General features: G+C 32.9%; 1 protein-coding gene across 3 annotated transcripts; it reads left to right on the top strand.

The window, feature by feature from the left end:
* Nucleotides 1-59: 59 nt before the first annotated feature.
* On the top strand, nucleotides 60-20,103 carry LOC128191954 (alpha-catulin-like). Of its 3 annotated transcripts, none has more exons than XM_052864338.1 (17): nucleotides 60-216; nucleotides 2,084-2,273; nucleotides 3,053-3,228; nucleotides 3,458-3,577; nucleotides 4,228-4,317; nucleotides 4,686-4,898; nucleotides 5,103-5,300; nucleotides 5,843-5,929; nucleotides 6,690-6,848; nucleotides 7,029-7,121; nucleotides 7,398-7,583; nucleotides 8,006-8,026; nucleotides 11,124-11,174; nucleotides 15,752-16,012; nucleotides 16,560-16,682; nucleotides 17,300-17,383; nucleotides 17,893-20,103. In XM_052864338.1, the coding sequence occupies exons 1-17, from the start codon at nucleotides 127-129 to the stop codon at nucleotides 18,109-18,111; spliced, it is 2,361 nt and encodes a 786-aa protein (XP_052720298.1). In that variant the 5' UTR covers nucleotides 60-126; the 3' UTR covers nucleotides 18,112-20,103. The 3 variants fall into 3 exon arrangements, with proteins under 3 accessions (XP_052720298.1, XP_052720299.1, XP_052720300.1); XM_052864340.1 differs by lacking the exon at nucleotides 60-216 and adding an exon at nucleotides 2,557-2,578 and having other exon boundaries at nucleotides 2,131-2,273; XM_052864339.1 differs by lacking the exon at nucleotides 8,006-8,026.
* Nucleotides 20,104-20,124: the final 21 nt, after the last annotated feature.

Raw genomic sequence — 20,124 nt, 5'->3', positions numbered from 1 at the left:
TGTTTCTTATAGAGCATTGCTAAAACATTAATAGAACAATATTCCAGTGTATTTACATTGATATAAGCGATGTGATGCGGTTAACCTTTCACCCAACAATACGTCACTTTCTTCAGCTGCCGAAGAATGGCTGGACCTCAAGTAAATGATGCTCGGTTGTCTTTGGAAATACGCACAAAGTCCGTGGAGCAAACCTTGATTCCCCTAGTTACTCAGGTAGGGCATTGTGTTGTTAGATTGAATCATCTTGGTCAGAGGCGACATGAATGATGGGGGTCCCTTTTGTTGTTACCCTCATGTTTTTTCCTTACATTTTGAAGCAATTTTTGATTAATGCTTATACTTTAAAGCTTTATAAAGGGACAGGGCTCAGTTTATTGACAGATATTTTTGTCAATGATGATGTATGGATTTGCATGCATGCCTTACAGTGTAACAAACAAAAGAGAACAGTATCCAATAATTTCATGCATCATTCATAAAAACCCCAACTTGTTTTTTTTTGTAACCAGATGTTTAGACGCGAGTTAAGTGAGGTCTGGAAAATGTTGCCAACACAAACTTCCAAAACATAAATTTATATGTTTGTTTTTCTTTCAGAGGTATTAAAATGATATAAACTCATTAAAAAAAAACCAATGTTACAAGAAGTTCAAACAATTTGTAAAGCTGACAAAATTCTAATAAAAAATAGTGCATTTTAGTTTTGTGCATTATTTTCATTAATTTCCAAGTAGATCATGATTGGGTATTGATTATTTATGGGTATTTATCAACTTATAGCTCAATATGAAAATGTAAAAAGCTCAATATGATAATGTACATGGATTTAAAATGCTTATTCTTAATTTGGACCATGTATAAATGTGTCATGACTTACATATTTATCAAATGCAGTGATCTACAGGACGGTGCAAAATCTATTTGGGAAATAAAGATACCATGATATTTTTCATTGCAAATATTAGCAGGATTATGTCTTGCTTGATTTTTTTATAGGTTTCAATTCTTTATTATTTGTTTTTTCATTGTGAACTTACAAAACATTCCTGATAAATTTTGATCATACAGAATAACTATATTACATAAATAAGTCCTTTGTTCTGTTGTTGGAAATTACAATCAAATTAATTTATTATTGGTGAAATATTTGCAAGATGCTAAATGGCTTACCTGAAGTTATATGATTTAGAAAAAATGATTCTCAATCTTTTATTGAATGATGTTTTCACAAAAGAAATTATTTGTTACAAAGTTTTTAAATAAACATGAATTTATTTCCATATCAACCCTCCAATAATATGTTTAATCTAATGACACACATAAATAAAACCATTTCTTTTAGAAGCTGTCAAGCAATGTATTTGCCAATAAATTTCCAGGTGAACTGCAGTAAAATATTGATATTTCTTGCATGCACGAGGGGGCTGTGCAGCTACGGTAATCCAGGCCTAGATATAGAGGAAAACTGCAGACTGGAATCAAACTCGGGAGATAATTCTGGCTTGTTGATATTACAGGCATGAACCAAGCTTGTAAATGGCAAGCTGAAGACAAGATCCTTATGTTAAATCTTCTAGTGCAAACAAATTCTCCATCTTGATGCTGAAAAGCAAACATAGTATAGTAACAGAGAAATACAGAATGACCATTTTAAAGCAGAAGGGTAGTGAGTTAAAAACCAATATACATGTACATGTGTAGTTATAAATTTTCCTTGTGTGTCGTAAATCTATGTTGAGTTTTATATTGGTGAATCTTTATCTTGTTATTGATCTCTTTGTCAGAGTTAAATTCCTGTCTCTCTCAAGTAGCTCTACATGTACAAATTGCTCTAGGGGCTGTAAGTGATGTTTGTTTTTGTCAGTAAATAAGTCACTGAATACACTAACAGTACATGCAGTGACAGTATACATATGTATATACATGTAGTACATAATATTTTTTAAAAGATTTATGAATATAGCAAGCTTTTTTTTTCTAATTGGGAAATGTAGGAAAAGATGAAGATTATATACATGTACATGTGCTTATCTCAATAGGGAAAGTCTCTATTACAATCAGTGGTGTCCTGTATTAACAGATAACAACGCTGGTAAACCACAAGGAGAGACCCAGAGTAACAGAGAAAACCACACAAGCCCTGGTCAGGGTGGGGCAGGCGGTGTGTCTGGCGGTGGAGAGGTTTGTGTCAGTGGGACAGACCATTGCCACAGAGAACCCAGAGATCAGTGCGGACATGTGCCAGGCCTGTGCAGAGGCTAGAAATGCAGGTCAGGGCAGTTATATGTTGTCTCTGTCTGAGATTCAGTTGATAAATGCATGCATATATTCAGTCTTAAGTCACACATAGACAGTCTTATCAGGACCCTATACATAAACTATAATATATACTGGGAAGACATATTTATGATATATTTATTATATATGCATTTATAGTTCTCATATATGCAATAGTTACATATACATGTACTTGTATATGATATCATTATTACATATGCTTAATGATTTTTTATGTTAACAAATCTTTTTATACAACTTGGCTCTTTTCCTTAGGCATCAACTTGCTCAGTAAAAGGTATGATATAGCTGAGAAGAAAAAAAAAGCTGTTTTAATGCATTTAAACATAGAAAGCAAACACTCATGTGATGTCTTTGTTCAAAGGTTAACAACAATTTCACTTGGCTTTAAATATAAAGCTCTGAACGATAATACAGTGTATATATACATGTATCTATACAACACTCTATTAATACTGGAAGGAGGGCATCATTCCTCGTCTGAATGTATTTCAATAATGTACATGTTGTATTATTGAACAAGTACATGTTCTGCAATTGACCAAAGATCTCCTAATTATGTCACTCTGTATATACAACTCTTGGTTTCGGGAATACTCACTTGGCTTGTGTAGAGAAATTGCACCTTAACTTCAGTTCGAATCATTACCAAAATACATGAATTAGATGATATAAGACATGAATTAGATGATATGTAAACACCTACAGATTGAGTTACTTTATCATGCATTACCTATCTATTATTCGCCAGGCACCAGCATCCAACACTTGACATCAGTCGATGCCACATCACACACTAATAGCCAACAGTTTGCGGAGAAGACGGCCATGGTCAGGGCAGCTCGCCAGTTACTGTCAGCGGTCACCAAAGTCTTGCTCCTTGCTGATAAAGTCATTGTCAAGCAGCTTCTTATATCTAAGAACAAGGTACTACCCCGATAGTTTACATTTATATTCCACATTTAACCAATTCGTGTGAATCAGATAAGTCATTATGTAGATGTTTCTTAAATTTAAAAACAAGGTACATGTACTTGTTGAAATAATATTCTTCACCAAAACAATGACCTTAGAGATATGAAATTTGAATTAATGTGATTGTGACTCTAACACAATATGAATTATCTCTAAGTTCGTCTTTAACTCCTTGCTGTAGGTATCCAATACCCTGAATGAGCTGTATTCTGTCACCACATTCACAGACTTTGTCAACTGCTTCTCACAGTTTGGGAACGAGATGGTGGAACTGGCCCATCTCACCGGAGATAGGCAGAATGTGAGGACAATTAAAGGGGAATAACTCCTACTATTCTAATTAAAATACATATTTGGTTCAAATTATAGTGTTCATTACTGAATAAAATTTTAGATGTTAGAAATGTATGTGTAAATTGTACATTTTCTACCATATATATTTTTTATTTTGTAGTTCTTTTAACAAAATGAATATGTAGTCATACATTTACAAACACATGGTGATGCTAATGAAATATTTTACAGACACAGTATCTTATGTGAATTGATGAATTGTGTAATATAGATCACTTAGTATGTTGATATTTTATGAATCATACGGAATGCAAGCAATTTCAACAATTTTATTATAATTTTGAAAAGAGTATAACATCAAACTTCGTTATCTCAGACTAGTTGGGACTGTTTAAAAACTTGGAGATATCCGAGTATTCGAGATATCGCAGGTAAAATACTTAAAGAATCAGTGGTTTGGACTTACAAATCACTTCGACATATCCATTGTATTCAAGTTATCAGTGTTTGAGATCTTTGTAAAAGAGATTTTAAAAGAAATATAATCTACTATTTTTGAAAGTAGGCATTCAAGTTTAGAAGAACCTTTTCATCACTGGCTTTATATAAATATTTATAAACTTCTTCAGTACATTTTGTGTTAACTTTTGCCTATAGGATTTGAAGAGTGATAAACATAGGGCACAGATGGGAGCGGCCCGAGCTGTACTGGAGAAATCCACCATGATGTTACTGCCATCCTGTAAGGTAGGGTCATTTATCACTCAGTAGATCATAATGGGATCTTGTGAAACAACAGAGATGTTTATCTAGGAACCATTGTGGTTTTGTTATGTAATATGTAGCCTTCATGTATTGTGGTCAATGTAAGAATTTGGTAAAACCCCTGAGGGCCATGATATGTTTGTCAATTAAAGCAATTTTTTAAATCTTGATATGTACATGTCTGTATTTGTATTTAGAATTGTACACAATGTATATAGATAACAACATTTTCTTAGTAAGCAATACTTTGATGTAATGTATCGTTATTTCAAAAAATAAAATAATGCTGCAGATCTGTTAGAATAAAAAATTGCATGACACCAAGTGACAGCTGTATAACACTTTGCTAGGTCTGCCTAAGGCACCCCGACTGTGAGACAGCCAAGCAGAACAGGGAGGGAGTGTTTAAATTGATGAGAGGGGCCCTCAACATGATTCACCACATTGTCATGGATGAGGGGGCGGGCCAGGCCAATGGCCATGTGTCACCGGTCCATAATGGGGATTCTGGGATAGGGCTGGACAATGCCCACTCTGCTTGTAAAGCTTTCAAAGAGTTTGAGGTTATTCTGACATTCTTATTTAGAAATAGAACATTAATGATTATGATACATGAATAGTTAAATAGCATTTCAGATTTTTCTGAAATAAAAATTAGAAATTTAATAAAAATTTCATTATCAGATAAGCACAAATATTTTTGGTGAAAATTTTCAAAGTTGATAAGATTTCTGCATTTTTTAAATGTATAAACATTATTATAACAGGATCAGGTTGAGATGATTCGGATGACAGGTGTAACAGCGAGCTGTAAGGAGAAACTGACTGGTGCCTTAGAAATCCTAGTGGAGACCACTCAGGACTTCACAGACTCCGCTTACACCTCCCATCAGCACCGCGAGTCCATCCTACAGACCTGTGATAGGCTCAAGTCAGAAATGAGTGTCCTGCTCAGAATTAGTAAGGTGAGTAGGGCAACTCGTGTCGAAATGAATGTCAAACTCAAGGCTAGGTGTGTAGTGCAATTCAAGTCAGAAATAAATTTCAAGTTTATGATCAGAACTATATGTGTTGTGCAAATCAAGTCAGAAATTAGTATCCAGATAAGTATAAATTTGAGTTACAATTTACATGTAGGTGAACTGTATCTGTAGTAAGACTGATAGTCGGATATGCATGTAATTAGAACCATTTTAACAAGACTTTGGACTTTCAGTAGGGCTTAGCTCTCTATTTCTTGTGTCAAAACAAGTTAAAAATGATGCGGTTTCAAGTGAAATATGCACCGGTTACGTATTCTTTAGCTCTAAAGCCAGACAAATCTGTTTGATTTCAAAGAGCCATGGCTGAGTGGCTAGGAATAAAATAGACAGACCAATGTCACAGTGCTGTATGACACAACTACCCGGAGTCCAAGCTCTTGTTAAAATGGTTCTAAGTAGTGGCAACCTTGATTTACAACTTTTTTACGATTGATTTTGTAGAACTTCTATTCCTTTTATTACAGAATCAGAGAAATTCCAACAATCCGAGTCCCGAGATGGAGAAGGCCATCTTAAGGACCCTAACTGCTGCTAAATCTCTCAACAAACAGGTAATCTTATTCCTAGGACTAACTAACAAGATACCTGAAATACTCAATATTATATACTAGCGTACGACCAATTGTCACCAAGTACATGTACCATTTGTTGCTGGTGCATTGTTACATCATTTTATCAAAATATAAAATTATATACTAAAAATAATGTAACAATGCACTAGCGGGTAATGGTATTTGGCAAGAATTGAATGATGTAACAATTTAATGCACAGGTCTTAGATCAGTAGAGTGTGTGATTTTAAAAAAATCTCATTCACTTTTTTGTGGCTGTGCAATTTTAATGATGACCTTACTATAAGTTGAAATATCAAAAATTCTAATAGAAATTTTTTGCATTAGGAAAATTGGTTGATAATTTTGGTATGAGATTTTCAATAGAACTGAAGATGACAACAAGTATAAACACAGCTGTTATTGGGTTTAAAATATGATTAACATATCTGTATTGACCTAAAAGATTTAAAAGCATTTCATGTACATGTCATGACATATTAGGCCATTGATTATAACTTCTCCCATTTGTGTTATGTGTAATAATAGACCCACAGCAGATGCAGAAACTCCTTTTAAAAGTAAATCATGCAGTATACTTAGTAGTTGTAAAAGATAATTGAATCATCCTATGAGTATTCCACTAATTTTTTGTATAAAAATTCAATTGCCTTCAACTGTAAATGCATTGTGCTATGTTGCAACCCTTCTTTTTCTTTTAAAACAACAAAGGAAGGAATTTTCTGTATAAATCTTACAGCTCCAAGATACTGCGATGGACCAAGCCTCGGAACTTTTTAAAGCCAATGAGGATCATGAGATTCTGAAGCACTTGAAGGCTGCAGGGGGTAGCGGGGATCAGCAGAGAGTGGCAGAGATGACCGTCAAATTTGAAGAGCACATGCAACAGCTTGAGGAGGTTCGTACTTGTATACATGTATTATGTTGCAACAGAGCTGGTAATGGATTATAGTTTTGCATTTAGCTTATTCTTAAAAAGATTTATGCAGTAGTTGTGAGATGACATGGAATCCTAGTGAAAATGTTTGCAGTTTTTTGTCAGTATATGGTGATCTCAATTATTGTTATTGTTTGACAGGTGTGCAAATTATTCCGACACATTGCTACAAATGAACAGTTGGTTATCGCAGCAGAACACAATGAATTTGTGTTGAAGAACTTGGGACCACTGGTTAGTGAACACAACTTCTAGATACCTTTATTTTATTTAGTAGATATAAAGTTTTCAATTGTGGTTCTGTGGAATCATTAGAATTCATAGGAGCTTTATTTTTTGTAGATTTCGTGGGTACCCCTCACCCAGAAATAATCATCTCTGATAGAATATAAATTGCAGTCTTTATTCATTATACTTTTAAAAACTAAATCCTTAGAATTACATCCAAATGAAACTTTATAAAAATGAAACTTGATTTAAATTTTGAATATTTTTGCTAAATATTTTCAGACCCTGCTGTCAGCCCAGACCCTCTCCCAGTACCCTGGCAGTAAGATCACCCAAGAGAACCTGGACATGTTCGCTGACTCTTGGGAGAGCCAGATCAACGACCTGTCAATCATGGTCAAGGAAATCAACGACGTATGTCAGGGCAGGGGAGAGAAGCCTGTGTACCTGTCCCTCCCTAGACCTGGGGTAAGACTTTAACACAGCGTCCTAGCTTTATGATGTATACATACGCTAATAGTATATATCTTAACAGAATGTGGTGGAAGTTTTGCAGTGAATTACATGAATGACTTGAACTTTTCATCCTCAAAGAAGATGGACTAATATTCTTTAAAAAATTATGATCAAGAAAGATAACTTTTACAGTTCTCTATTCTATTTTCTGATAAAGATGGTTAAATCTCCTAGAAAAATACCAAAATAAAACCCAATATTTAAATCAACACATACCGGTAATATGACTGGTTTTTTTTCACAATGGCAATGAAATAAAAAATTATCTGTGTATTAAGGAGAATTAAAGATAAACAGAAATAGATTCATTTAATACTCAAGCTTAAGCTGGGCTTTGCAATGGTTTTCTTTCTTTTTGCCTCCCTGGATGACAGATATGTCCAGCTATGCCTCCTGTGAGTTCTGTGTATAATATAAGACAACTCATTGTCTCACTCTCTGTCCTGTCTTTCCACTGTCTGTCTGTCTGTCTGTCTATCAACTGTCTCTACACTGTCTGTCTGTCAGTATCACAATGAGATGATCGTGGTGCACTGACTTGTTTATTTATATCATGTGTTATGATTGCAAATTCATTATTTTTTCAAAAACTTTCCTGAAAGTATATTTACATGTGTAGTAGTCAAGACACAGTATTGTCATTTGATTTGTAGTTTGTTCTGTCTCATTTCAAGAGCTGTGTTCTCGTAGTTATTTTCAGGTGTATATGTTTCACTTCAAATTAAATTCATTTCAAAATAAGGAATGATTTGAATTGTTACCAATGTTATAGGACATCATTTAACTCTAGGACAGTTTATGCTACAGATATAAACTGTAAAGCATTTAATATTAATTATGATGAATTTTATAATACTATTTCATAAAATTAGATACTTTATCTTTAAAAAATAACACTAATTTTTTCAAAATTTAAATGTAACATCAAGCAGATGAAAAATATTTTGCACATGAGTCACATTGTGATGTAGTCATAAAATACAAAGAGAGAGATAAAGACAAACAAAGAAAAGAAAGAAGGAATTTTTGGTAGAATAAACAAGAGATATGTCTCTATGTGTGATTCTTGATTTGTCTAGATCTTGTTTGAATATTCAAAAGATTTCACCATTATAATAGAAATTATAATACATATAACTTATATCTACATTTTTATTCTTTTATTACTGTGTGATATATGTGTTTTACTGTGCAAAGGTATGTGTAAGTATAAGTGTAAATTACTCTAAGTATGGAGACATTTTTCTTTGTGTTGTTTTTAAACATGATTGTACATATTCAAGATGAAAACTACATGTACCCAGTGTATTCATTCATATTATTTCTATGATATTGTTATGTTTAAATTTTTCTTCTCTTAAATTCAAAGTAAATTAGCCCCCCCCCCCCCATGTTTTTTTCATTTTCAGTATTGTGATAGAAACCACTCTGTACTGTTGCTGTTATTTGCATGATTTAGATTTATATGTACACTCTTTTTTATGTTATTCAAAACCTCATACCAAATGAAGTATGGCGTGTGTAATTACCCAGACACAAAACAGCTGCTCTTGTTGTATCAGGTCTAATTATAAAGACAGTCACTTTTTCTTTCTGACAATCTATATACCTTACCAGGTGAATCGTGTATAAATGTTGATTGAGCGCTACCATATAGTTGATATATCAGATTTCCTTATATGACTGGTACCCATAAATTGTTCTATACACAATTTAATTACCCAATTACTCCATTTTCCCCATTTTTCAGACTAAAAATACCCAATTCAAACTGTTAAGAATCAAACTACTATAACTCTATTTGCTCTGACATACCAGTAATTGATAGTCTTCAGAATGTAAGCAGTTGATTTGTAAATCAATGGATACACTAATGCTCAAATATAATCAAAGTACTGAAGAACTGACGGGAGTTGATTTTGTCGATGTTTATTTATTTTAAAATCAATTATATGTTATTTGGCATGACAAGTACATGTATACGTAGTTTCTAATTTGAATTACGCATATTTTTATAATATGAATGAGGGTACGTATTGAATTTCTCTAAAATTTTCTGAACTATGGTCTACCGTGATATATGAAACAGTATATAGTGTAAATTGTGCATCTTCTTGTTTTTATGACATATTGTTCTGTACAACAACATGCTCAGCAAGCATACTGACATTGATTTCACTGAGTGGAACTTGTTTTATTCAGCTCTCAAGATTTATAATGTACTGTCAGTGGAAGTATCATCTATAGCAGCACTTCCCAGTATCAAATGACAAACTGTATATTAGGAGAGTAAAATCCAATATGTCAGAGCAATATTAATATTGTACAGTGAAACCTTTCTTATATAACCCCTAAATTAATGTCAGGTACATGTATATAGTACTCTACAGTGTAACCACAAAAATAAAATTCCATACAATATTTGACATCTATCTGTCAGTCGATTCAGCAGTTTGCTCTCTGTCAGTCTATTCAGCAGTTTGTTCCAACTTACTGCAGCATGATATTTTTTGACTCCTGGTTTGATGTAGGATGGATTTTTTGCTCTAGATTTAGAGACTTGATTTGTCAAATAAAGTAAAATTTATTGCATAAAAACATGGATTATTGAGAAATGTGAATGTTGTGTCCATTTTGTCCAAGTACATTCACTATACATTCACAAAATGTAAAATGTTACAAATTGGACCCACTATACATCATAGCATTATATTCTTATGCCAATATTCAAATTGCTCTTAAAAAAATTCCTGTAATCCATATTGTAAAAAAAGCTCATTTAAAAGTGGTATTATTTAGTTACAAAAACATATTGATTTTGGAATATAGTGAACAAATTGATAATTTTGCACCTTTGTGTGAAACTGAATAATGAAAGTATTTAAGGCCTTAATAGCTAATGAATAATCCCCTGACCAATAAATGAACAAATGTTTGTTGATTTTAATATGAAGAAAAACCAATATTTATTGTACTCTTATTCTCGGTTGATTGAAACTAGATATTCATTTCTTTTTTCGAAATTATCGAAGGTATATGTATTAGTTGTTTCAGAAATGAGAATTATCTATATGGTCATATTTTAAATGCCTTTTATGGGTACATTGTTGAAGCAATATTTTTTATTGCCTGATTGATGCATGTTTGACTGTTGTGTTCTAGCTGTCAGTGTAATTTTTTCAGTTTTATTGATTAACACAGGAACTCTGGAATATGATATTGACTTTATTAATTCTATACCACAGTAAGTGTGTGTTCATTAGCTGGAATGCATACGTAATACTGAAGCAGTTAGTACTTAGGAAAAGAGACCCTATAATTGATAGCAAGGATTTTGCCAACGTCAGGAGATCTCAAGATTCACAAACAAGTTTTCTAATTTTAAGAATCTGCCAAGAGAAGCTCCCGTTTCTATAGCTCTGCAATTTTTTGAAGCTTAATTTGAATAAAATCTTTAAATGCATTCTGATGGGATTTCTTGTTTTTTAACAGAAACATGGGACAAATTCTCGAGGATTACGCCCAGTAAAGCTGGATGCTGAGGTGAGTTTAGTATGTGTTGTAACAATTCAGTGGTGTAATAGTGTAGTTGTATGCACATTGTGTATATGTAGGGTTTTTGTGTTTCATGTCTTTTGTATCATGACAGAACATTCCAGCAGTTTCTCAGATCTTTGTAATTCATGCATTTCATGGATTTCAGTGGCAGCTAGCATACATGATTAAACAACATGTACATTTATCAAATTATCATTCTATGACTGAAAAGTTCTAGGGTTTCTCATATCCTCCTTCACATGTATAAAGGTTATTGGCAAATGAGTTTATTTCATTTCTTCATTACTCTGTAAGGTTCAAAATTTCTTTGTAAATGGGTTGGGTTCTTGCTTGTATAAAGTGATAACTGAAGGAGCCTGTGTCCTTATTAAGGGCATGATTTAATTCTCTGTGATTGATTGAGACACAATATAATGCAACTGTACATTATGAAGTTCACTTCCAAATTTACTGTAAACCAACTTTTATTCGTGTGTGAGAAATTTCCGCGAGGTTAGCGAGAGCCTCGTCATCGCGAACATTTCTCGCCGTGAACCAGTCCTTGTCATATGGTTGTTAAAACAACACAGGTTTCAATAAGGCTAGGTCGCGAACATTAGTTGTTGCGAACCAGTTAATCGGAAGTTAATCGCGAAATAAAGTCGTCGCGAATAAAAGTTTTTTACAGTATTTTGTGAAATATTCTTTTTGGATAAATATTGATATACATTTATTTCAAAGGAAAATGGTCAGGAATTGTTGATTGAAAAATTGACCTGTTGAAGAACAATACCATTACACTGATAGTGTGTATATTTTGTGGATAGTGTGAATTTAAAAGTATTAAGAAAACGATGTACCCTGTAAACAGTTTACTGCGATATACCCAAAAGACACAAAAGTGTGTTCAAACATACTCATGGTAATGATTTTGTAAACCAAAAATTTAATGGTACATATCTTTCCAACATTTCTGACATTGTTGGTAGCAAGATAAGGAAAAAAAAATCCGACTGTGGAAAAGTTCTTCAAAAAAAGTAAAACAGCTATAAATTGAAAGCTTTGTAGGCTAAATGTGATTAGGAAACTTATCTCTATTGATGAATCCCACTGTAAATTGTAATTATGCTGTAGAGGACCCCAGACTCACTACAATTAAAGAAGAGTATGAGAGGCGGGGAGGACTATTGATTTCCTAGCAGTGTGCGGTGGGGATAATTTTCTGGGGAAAGTACTGATGAAACTGTACTGGGGTTTCGTGTTGTCTCGTAGAAGTCTGTGCGATCACAAAGTAATCACTTTTTTTCTTTGGTAAAGAAATCAATAATTTTTATTGTGCCAAATGTACATTTGACATCCTCAAGATGGACAAACGGAGGAGTGCAGATGTGGTTGGTGCCCCGTTTTTATGATAGTCCCTCTCTGGGGAGAAGTAGCCCTAATAGTTTTTACTTGCTAAAGTGTATTGAAGATCTACTCAGAGATTGTTGGTTTGGAGAGAAATCAATTAAGTATGATTGCTAATGTAGAATCCCTTTGAAAGTTTTCTGAATAAATACTTTCTTCAAATCGATGTTTGTTGAAATTATTATTTACCAGGTATCAAGAAATTCAGTTTTTGGTGGATAGCATTTTTCATAATTTTGTTATGGTAATTAAATTGCCACCATATTTCCATTCAATTTTAAAGTAATTAATATGCTTTTTATGTCCCCAGTTTCGATGCTTCAAAGAAGGAGTTAATTTGAATGTATAATAAGTGATCAGTGCAAATACCAAGAAATTGACAATTGTTCATCTTGATAGTATTTAACTTTGAACATTGAACCAATGTTGTGTTCAATTGTCTTAGAGGATGAAGAAAATTAAAAGGTTAGGATGGAATGCAGTATAATATGGTATTAAGAACTTGTATAGAGCAGATGAAAAGAAAGAAGTGTAATGGTATAGAGGTGGTATGGGACACCCATAAATCTTTTCGGAGATGTTACCTAATAGAGTAGCACAGTTGGTTAGAGCGTTACCTACGAATCTGTAAATCATCAGTTCAAATCCCGCTGGGGCTTTTATAATTTTCACCTTTCCAAAATTTTTGAAAACTTTTGTTTGGTTAAATATTGTGAAATTTAAAAATTCTACAATGCTGAAAGTATTTTAATTACTGTTCTCTTTCATCAACATCAATATGACAGTTTCCCATACCACCTCAAGCACTAATATAAAGAAATTGACAGGAGGAAGGAATCTATCCGATCATAAATGGTATTGATGTAAAAAAAATTAATAAAGAAAATAATATAAGGAGAATAAAGAGCAGTTACATGTATTAGGCTTGCATACTAGTATATGTATATTATAAACCTGTGTTATTCAGAGGGATGATGGAACACCTGACTTGTACATAATGTAATTGAGGGTACATGATTATATATATTCCGACCAGGAACGATATTTTCTCTCTTATTACATGTACATGACAGAATGTGGATCAGAGAGCCGGGATTTTTAAAAGCCGAGCAGCTAATGATACTGTTTATGAAAAGGAAATGGAATCCTAAAAATTCTTATCCTGTATTATTTTCAAGATTTTATCGGATTATATGATAAATAATTCATGATGGCTTAATTTTCTCAAATTCACTTATGTTCAAATCTCATTGATCTTGAATTCTGGCATTCTATGGACAGCAAACTGTTATAGGCAAATCTGATTTGTCTTGGAAAAATTCTCCCGATGGTAATAGCAAACTTTGTCATACTCGGGGTAAATTTGCATTATCAAATCTGACATCTAGTTTAACACCGAGTTGTAAAATGTCATCTACAGTCAAGTTGTGGGCAGATGAAGTTAGAGAGCTTCCTGATTTCCTTTTATTGCCTTATTTGTCTCAAGGTCTGTGTGAATATATAGGATAATATAGCGATGTATGATGATAGTCTTTGATCGGAGGATTGTATTAAGCTTCTGTAACCCATTTTGACACCGTAAATACTTCTGAATCTATGGGCTTTGAATCATTAAGAGTTTTGCAGTGTGACATGTATGTCAGTTAAATTGATTCCTCAGGAAATAATTAATGTGCATGGAAAAATTCCAGGGAATGGTTCTCTATAATCAGAGAAGGAATATTGGTAGGTAGAGGTATCAATGGATGGTAATCAGTCAATTAATTAAGAGTCCTGAAATTTACAACAAAACAGCTGTAATCAGAAAACTGCCTATTTGTTTGAGCTGATAGCAGTGATATCTGTGTAACATACTGCTGGTGTACATCAATTAATCACATTATTGGCTAATTCAAATTGATGTGTTTCTGCTTAATTCTCTAATACTGCACCATAACTTTATGTTCATTTGCAAAACATCAAATGGAAATGTAATTATTTCATTAAAGATTTAGATCCAGGAAATCCCAAAATCTATTAGACAATTACCCATAAGTTGGAAATGGGGGGGGGGGTTAAATGCAAAAGAGAGAGAAATAATATGGCGGACCAGTCACAAATCGAGGGGGATAATATGCAGTAAAATTTTTAAAGCTTGACGGAGTAATTATCTGGTAAGATAAATGTGAGTTGGTGGGGCAGAATAAGAAGATGCAGCAGTTATATGTCATTATCAATTAGCGTATTATAGTCCTGTAGATACAAAAATGGTTGCTTACCAAGTAACACTGCAGATCAATACACAAGACATAGGAGTCAGGGAAGAAATTTACTCTATAGGAACAATTGACAGTGATTTCGCCAGTGCTGAGAGCTGTATAGCAGTGTTACAATTTTTGTGCAATGTATATGTCTTGGGAGAAGTGTCTTGTGTGAATGTAGGGGGATATTAAGTTGTTAAGTGATGGAATCACTTATCTAATTCAAGAGGTGTAAGCAATCTTCTAACTTCTGGCGATCGAGTGTTTCTGAATCAGTTAAGTTGTCATGGAGTATTAGGATTAATTGAAAAAGTAACCTCTATCTGTATATCCAGAGAGGTGGGCTGTTCTTGTTTTCCTTATGATTTATGTGATAGAATTTGTAATGTATCTGACAGTTTTATTTTAGCAAGTTGATTTATTTCTTCCATTTTAAACAAAAATGGTAGTTTAGTTATGAAATAGTTTAATTAGCTTTGCACTTCAAAGGAAATGATTAAGAAGTGTAATCAAAAATGAATCTTACGACATTTTAATTTTTTTTTTGAAATGATTTTTTAAATGGTTAATAATACACACTTTGGTTTTTATTATGATGAAAACATTCCACTTATTTAATGTTTGTTTTAAAATCTTTATCCTTAGTATGTACAAATTAAGTTTTTTGACCTGTTATTTCAGCACAAAACTATCTGACCTATATCAAATTTGGTATGCATATTAATGGTCATGTATATTTTTAATTAAAATGATATACTTTTTCTGGTTAAAAATAATCTCATATATTTTAAGCTTGCAGTTCTTGGAGATTATTATACATGTACTTGCACTGTATTAGTAGGAGTATTACTGTTCTCTTATCTTAAATACCACATTCATGTTCATAAAACTATGCAGAATTTCTCAAGGGAGCACTTACTTTTTGATTTATTTCAGGAACAAGCAAAAATAGCTAAACTTGGTCTGGAAATGAAATTGATTACATCAGAAATGGATGCAGAAACTGACAAGTGGGAGGAACCTGATAATGATATCGTCAAGAGGGCCAAAAACATGTCCAGTATGGCCTTCTCCATGTACCTGTTTACCCGGGGGGAGGGGCCACTCAAAACCACCCAAGATCTCTTCATTCAGGCTGAGTACTTCTCTGAGGAAGGCACCAAATTGTACAAAACTGTCAGGGACTTTAGTGATAAGGTAATGGCGAATTGGATGCTAGTGCATCAGTATTGGATGCTAGTGCTTCAGTATTCGATGCTAGTGCTTCAGTATTTGATTAATGATAATATTGCTAATATCAGGAATGTACCACTATTTTCCAATTGATTTTATCGAAAGATGTTCATTAGATTTCTAATTGTCTTGGTTGATACTTGTGATCATCATTCGTCAACCACTGACGATGTGAGCAGTATTATGTACAGAAAACCCGTATAAATGTACATATTGTATGTGAATTTGTCATTCATATCATTGCCATGCATGCCATCTCCAAAATGTACATATTGTATGTGAATTTGTCATTTATATCAGTTACATGTCTGCCATCTCCATATTCTGTAACAGTAAAACACAGTTTCAGCAATTACCTTTTCATAATTATAACAAATTCACTTAAAAAGAAGTCAGTTTCATTCCCCTACTCTTAAAAATATTATGTTTTACTGTACACATGTTACCTGCATCTCCACAATATAGTATGTAGTAGGCAATACATGTATTATCAAATCCGTATTTTGGACAGGTGCCTCTGTGTGTCCACCGTGAGGAGCTGATGACAAACCTGGAGCGGATCCCTGCTTGCTGTCAGCAGCTCCACTCCATACTGCGGACTCAGACCAGTGGGAAAACGGCAACCTTCAACAAGGCAAGACTTATCATAAAGCAGTCATAGATTAGACACCACACTAACTGTTTATGTATGAGGAGGCTGGTTGGTCAACAAATTAACCATCAGGATCTACCTTACATCTTTAAAACTTATTTGTAGGACTAATATAATATGTATTTGTTAAAGTGAATAAACATTTTTACTTTAAAATTTGAATGTTTTTTTTAATATCTTTATACAGAACTCTTCTTCTTAAGGAGATTTATATAGTCAAAAAATGGGGACCACAATTTAGCCCTCTTAAACATTTTTGGAATGTATCAATTAGGATGTGAGAAATGAATTAACATCAGTTTTAGAATTTTCAAGGAGAATCAATTTTTTTATGATTACATGTATTTATTTGAATGCAAAAATAAAAGGAGAAGTACAGGTACATACCGGTATGTAATACTAGTATCTGCTTGAAAGATTAGTTTTAAAAAAAATTGTATTTCATAATTAGACCTTTTATTTTTCAATTGGCATGTCAAGTGTAGAGTAGGAGGGCTTATCAAATAGATCACCTTGTATTAACTATTAAATACTAATTATTTATTTTTATCTTGCAGTTAGCATATTAGATTATGTTTCTTTTTTATGTTTATGGATAGGTTGACAATGCAATCCAAGAAACCAAGAACTTGATGAACATTATTGCAAAAGTTGTGACAACCTCATTTGTCTGTGCAACTAAGGTAGACTTTTATTTTGTAGTGACCATAATGCATGCTTTATTAGAACCATTTTAACCTTGGGCCTTGGACTTTCAGTATGTCATACCTATTTATTTCTTGCATCAAAACAAGTTAAAGATGATGCTGGTTTCAAGCAAAATATACATTGATTGCATAGTCTTAGCTCAAAAGCCAAACCTTGTTGTTTTCATAGAGTGGAGGCTGAGTGGCCAGCATTTAAATAGACAGGCCTACATCATATTGCTGTTTGACACAACTACCCAAATTAAGTTCAAGCTCTTGTTAAAATGGTTCTAAATGACATTTTCAGAATTTGTTTACATCAAAGAAAATACTTACAGACATGTTCATTTAATTTGATATTAGTCTTTTAGAAATTAATTTTGCATTGTTTTTTGTTTTCTGTTCACTAATAATAATATTTCATCAAAAGGAGTTAAGGGAAAATAATTGTGTTTTTAAATTTTCATAAAATTATTGATTTTTACAAACCTTTATTCTAATTACAGTACAACATAGACTATCGAAAATCTCCCGGGTCAAGTCGACGGTGGAGAAGTTCAGGTGAGGCACGGTCCACGGCCAGCAGTGATAACGAGTCAATGTACAGTAGTTCTATGTCCGACGGACTGAACAAGAGCTCCTGCTCCAATAAACAGTTCTCGGCCAGCAACACAAGCCTAGACCGACAACCCTCAGGTTCAAACCTAGATCCTTCCTCTCACTGAAGCTTCACCACTTCTTCAAATGTCAGATTTACTTACTGACAGAGAAAAATCAGCAAGTGTGGATACAATCAAATATCAAGGGGGATTTATATCATTAATCCCTGCCTACTTCATCAAGGATAACTGTATGGATATGCTTTGTTTGCAAAGTGTGTAAGATATTTATTCATTGTTTCTACAACATCCCAAAATATGATGGATATACCATTTTGTGCAATATATATTTTAACACTCATCTGTATACATGGACTATGGAATTATATATTAGGTATACTGTGATGAAATTAATGTGTGACTTGCCCTATATACTGTGTGCAATAGATTTATTTTTTGCTCCACATACGAGTGATGGGTTTTTATGTTCAGTTACTTCTTCTGTGTACAGTTGTATTGAAATGTCTTTCAGTTTCCAAATTATATGATAAAAGCGCATTCTCCTTGACTTGACATAATTTTTCTGATGAAATGAAAGTCCATTGTCAACAAATTGTATTTTTCATGTTACTTGTAAAAATGTGTTTTTGTTTACAAAACATGACAAAATGGCTGCTTCATTTCTTATTGCCTTACATAAGTACCTCTCTACTATGTGTTGTAACTAATAATGGTTGTATTGATTTTTGCTTTCCAAACATTGGCCTTGCTTCATTTATTTACAAAATTTGTGAACATATCATTATTAATATGTAAGAATAGGTCGTTTAATTACGCACACTGTGCAAATTACTGATAATATATATGTCAAAAGTAAAAATGTTGTAGGGAAAGGAGTCAATATTTGTAAACATACAGTTGTCATTTAAGTTGAAAATCAGTGCTTCAGAAAGTTAAAGAGTTGAAAATATGGTCAATTTATGCTATATGTGTGCTTTTGTGTGTTGTTGAAGAAATGATTTTCAATTACCAACAAATGTAGACTGATGAAGAAATGACCATTCAAGGTCCATGAATAAAGTACTAGATTTGATAAAGATTTTGTTTAATATTGCAATACATACTTGTTCTATATACATGTATATCAGGTTGTAAAATGAAGTTCCTTACCCTAGTGATCTATTTATTTATATACATAGACAGGTGTTTATTGTTTATTTTGCACTTTGTTCAGAGTTGCACAATGATTTTGCTGGTGCTTATACATTGAGTTTTTGGTACCTTCTGAGTTCAAGTGTTTTGAGATGTTTTATTTCTGTGCTTGCTAGAAGTGTATGATATATCAAGCATTCCACGAAATACATATTAATGCAGGCTGTCATCTGCATTTATTTTTCTAATCATTCATTTAATTATAAGTGCTATGATTTGTAGAAAAACCAAATCCCTAAATTATTCTGTTTTTTCCAACGCAATATTAGAGAATTTTAAAAATGGACATGTGAACTGTAGTTGGTTATAAATGTTATAATTTGCTTTACAGGGTATAACGTAATTTTTCTGGCAGTTTCAATTTCTATGTAGAGTTGATGCAATAATATAGAGTACTGGTATTTACCATTTTTATACAGAAAAATTGAGCTGAAAAATATGTTGCTTTTAATATGCTACAAGATTTCATATTTGTATGTGTATTTAGGGTACAAGAGTTGTTGAGCTACCTATATAGGATACTGTACCATTCCCTCTATACATGCAGATCTTTCAACTTGAAAATCTACAAAGCTTTCTACTCCTAACACTAAGTAAGCCTTGCTGTTCACATTATTCTATCGGGCATAACTTGTACTGGAAATGAAAAATGGTTTGAAGAATAACAAACTTCTATAAGTTAGTACTGATTAAAATGTCATTTATTTAAAATAAGGGTAAAGAACTATATATGATAGGAGTTAAATTTGGCCCCCATAATTCGCCATTTTTTAAGTGTTTCGGGTACAATAAAATGTTAACTAATTTTTTTAGAAGAGTTGATATAAAATATATTTTTCATCTATTTATTTGATTTATTTGCACTCACTGGCAGTATATGACGTCAGAAGTGACGCCCTTTCTATAATTCAACATTTTTCTTATCTA

The sequence above is a fragment of the Crassostrea angulata genome, chromosome 7, assembly GCF_025612915.1.
Source record: "Crassostrea angulata isolate pt1a10 chromosome 7, ASM2561291v2, whole genome shotgun sequence".
Lineage (NCBI taxonomy): Eukaryota > Metazoa > Mollusca > Bivalvia > Ostreida > Ostreidae > Magallana > Magallana angulata.
The sequence above is the reverse complement of the archived record's forward strand: the minus strand, read 5'-3'. Positions and strand labels throughout refer to the sequence as shown.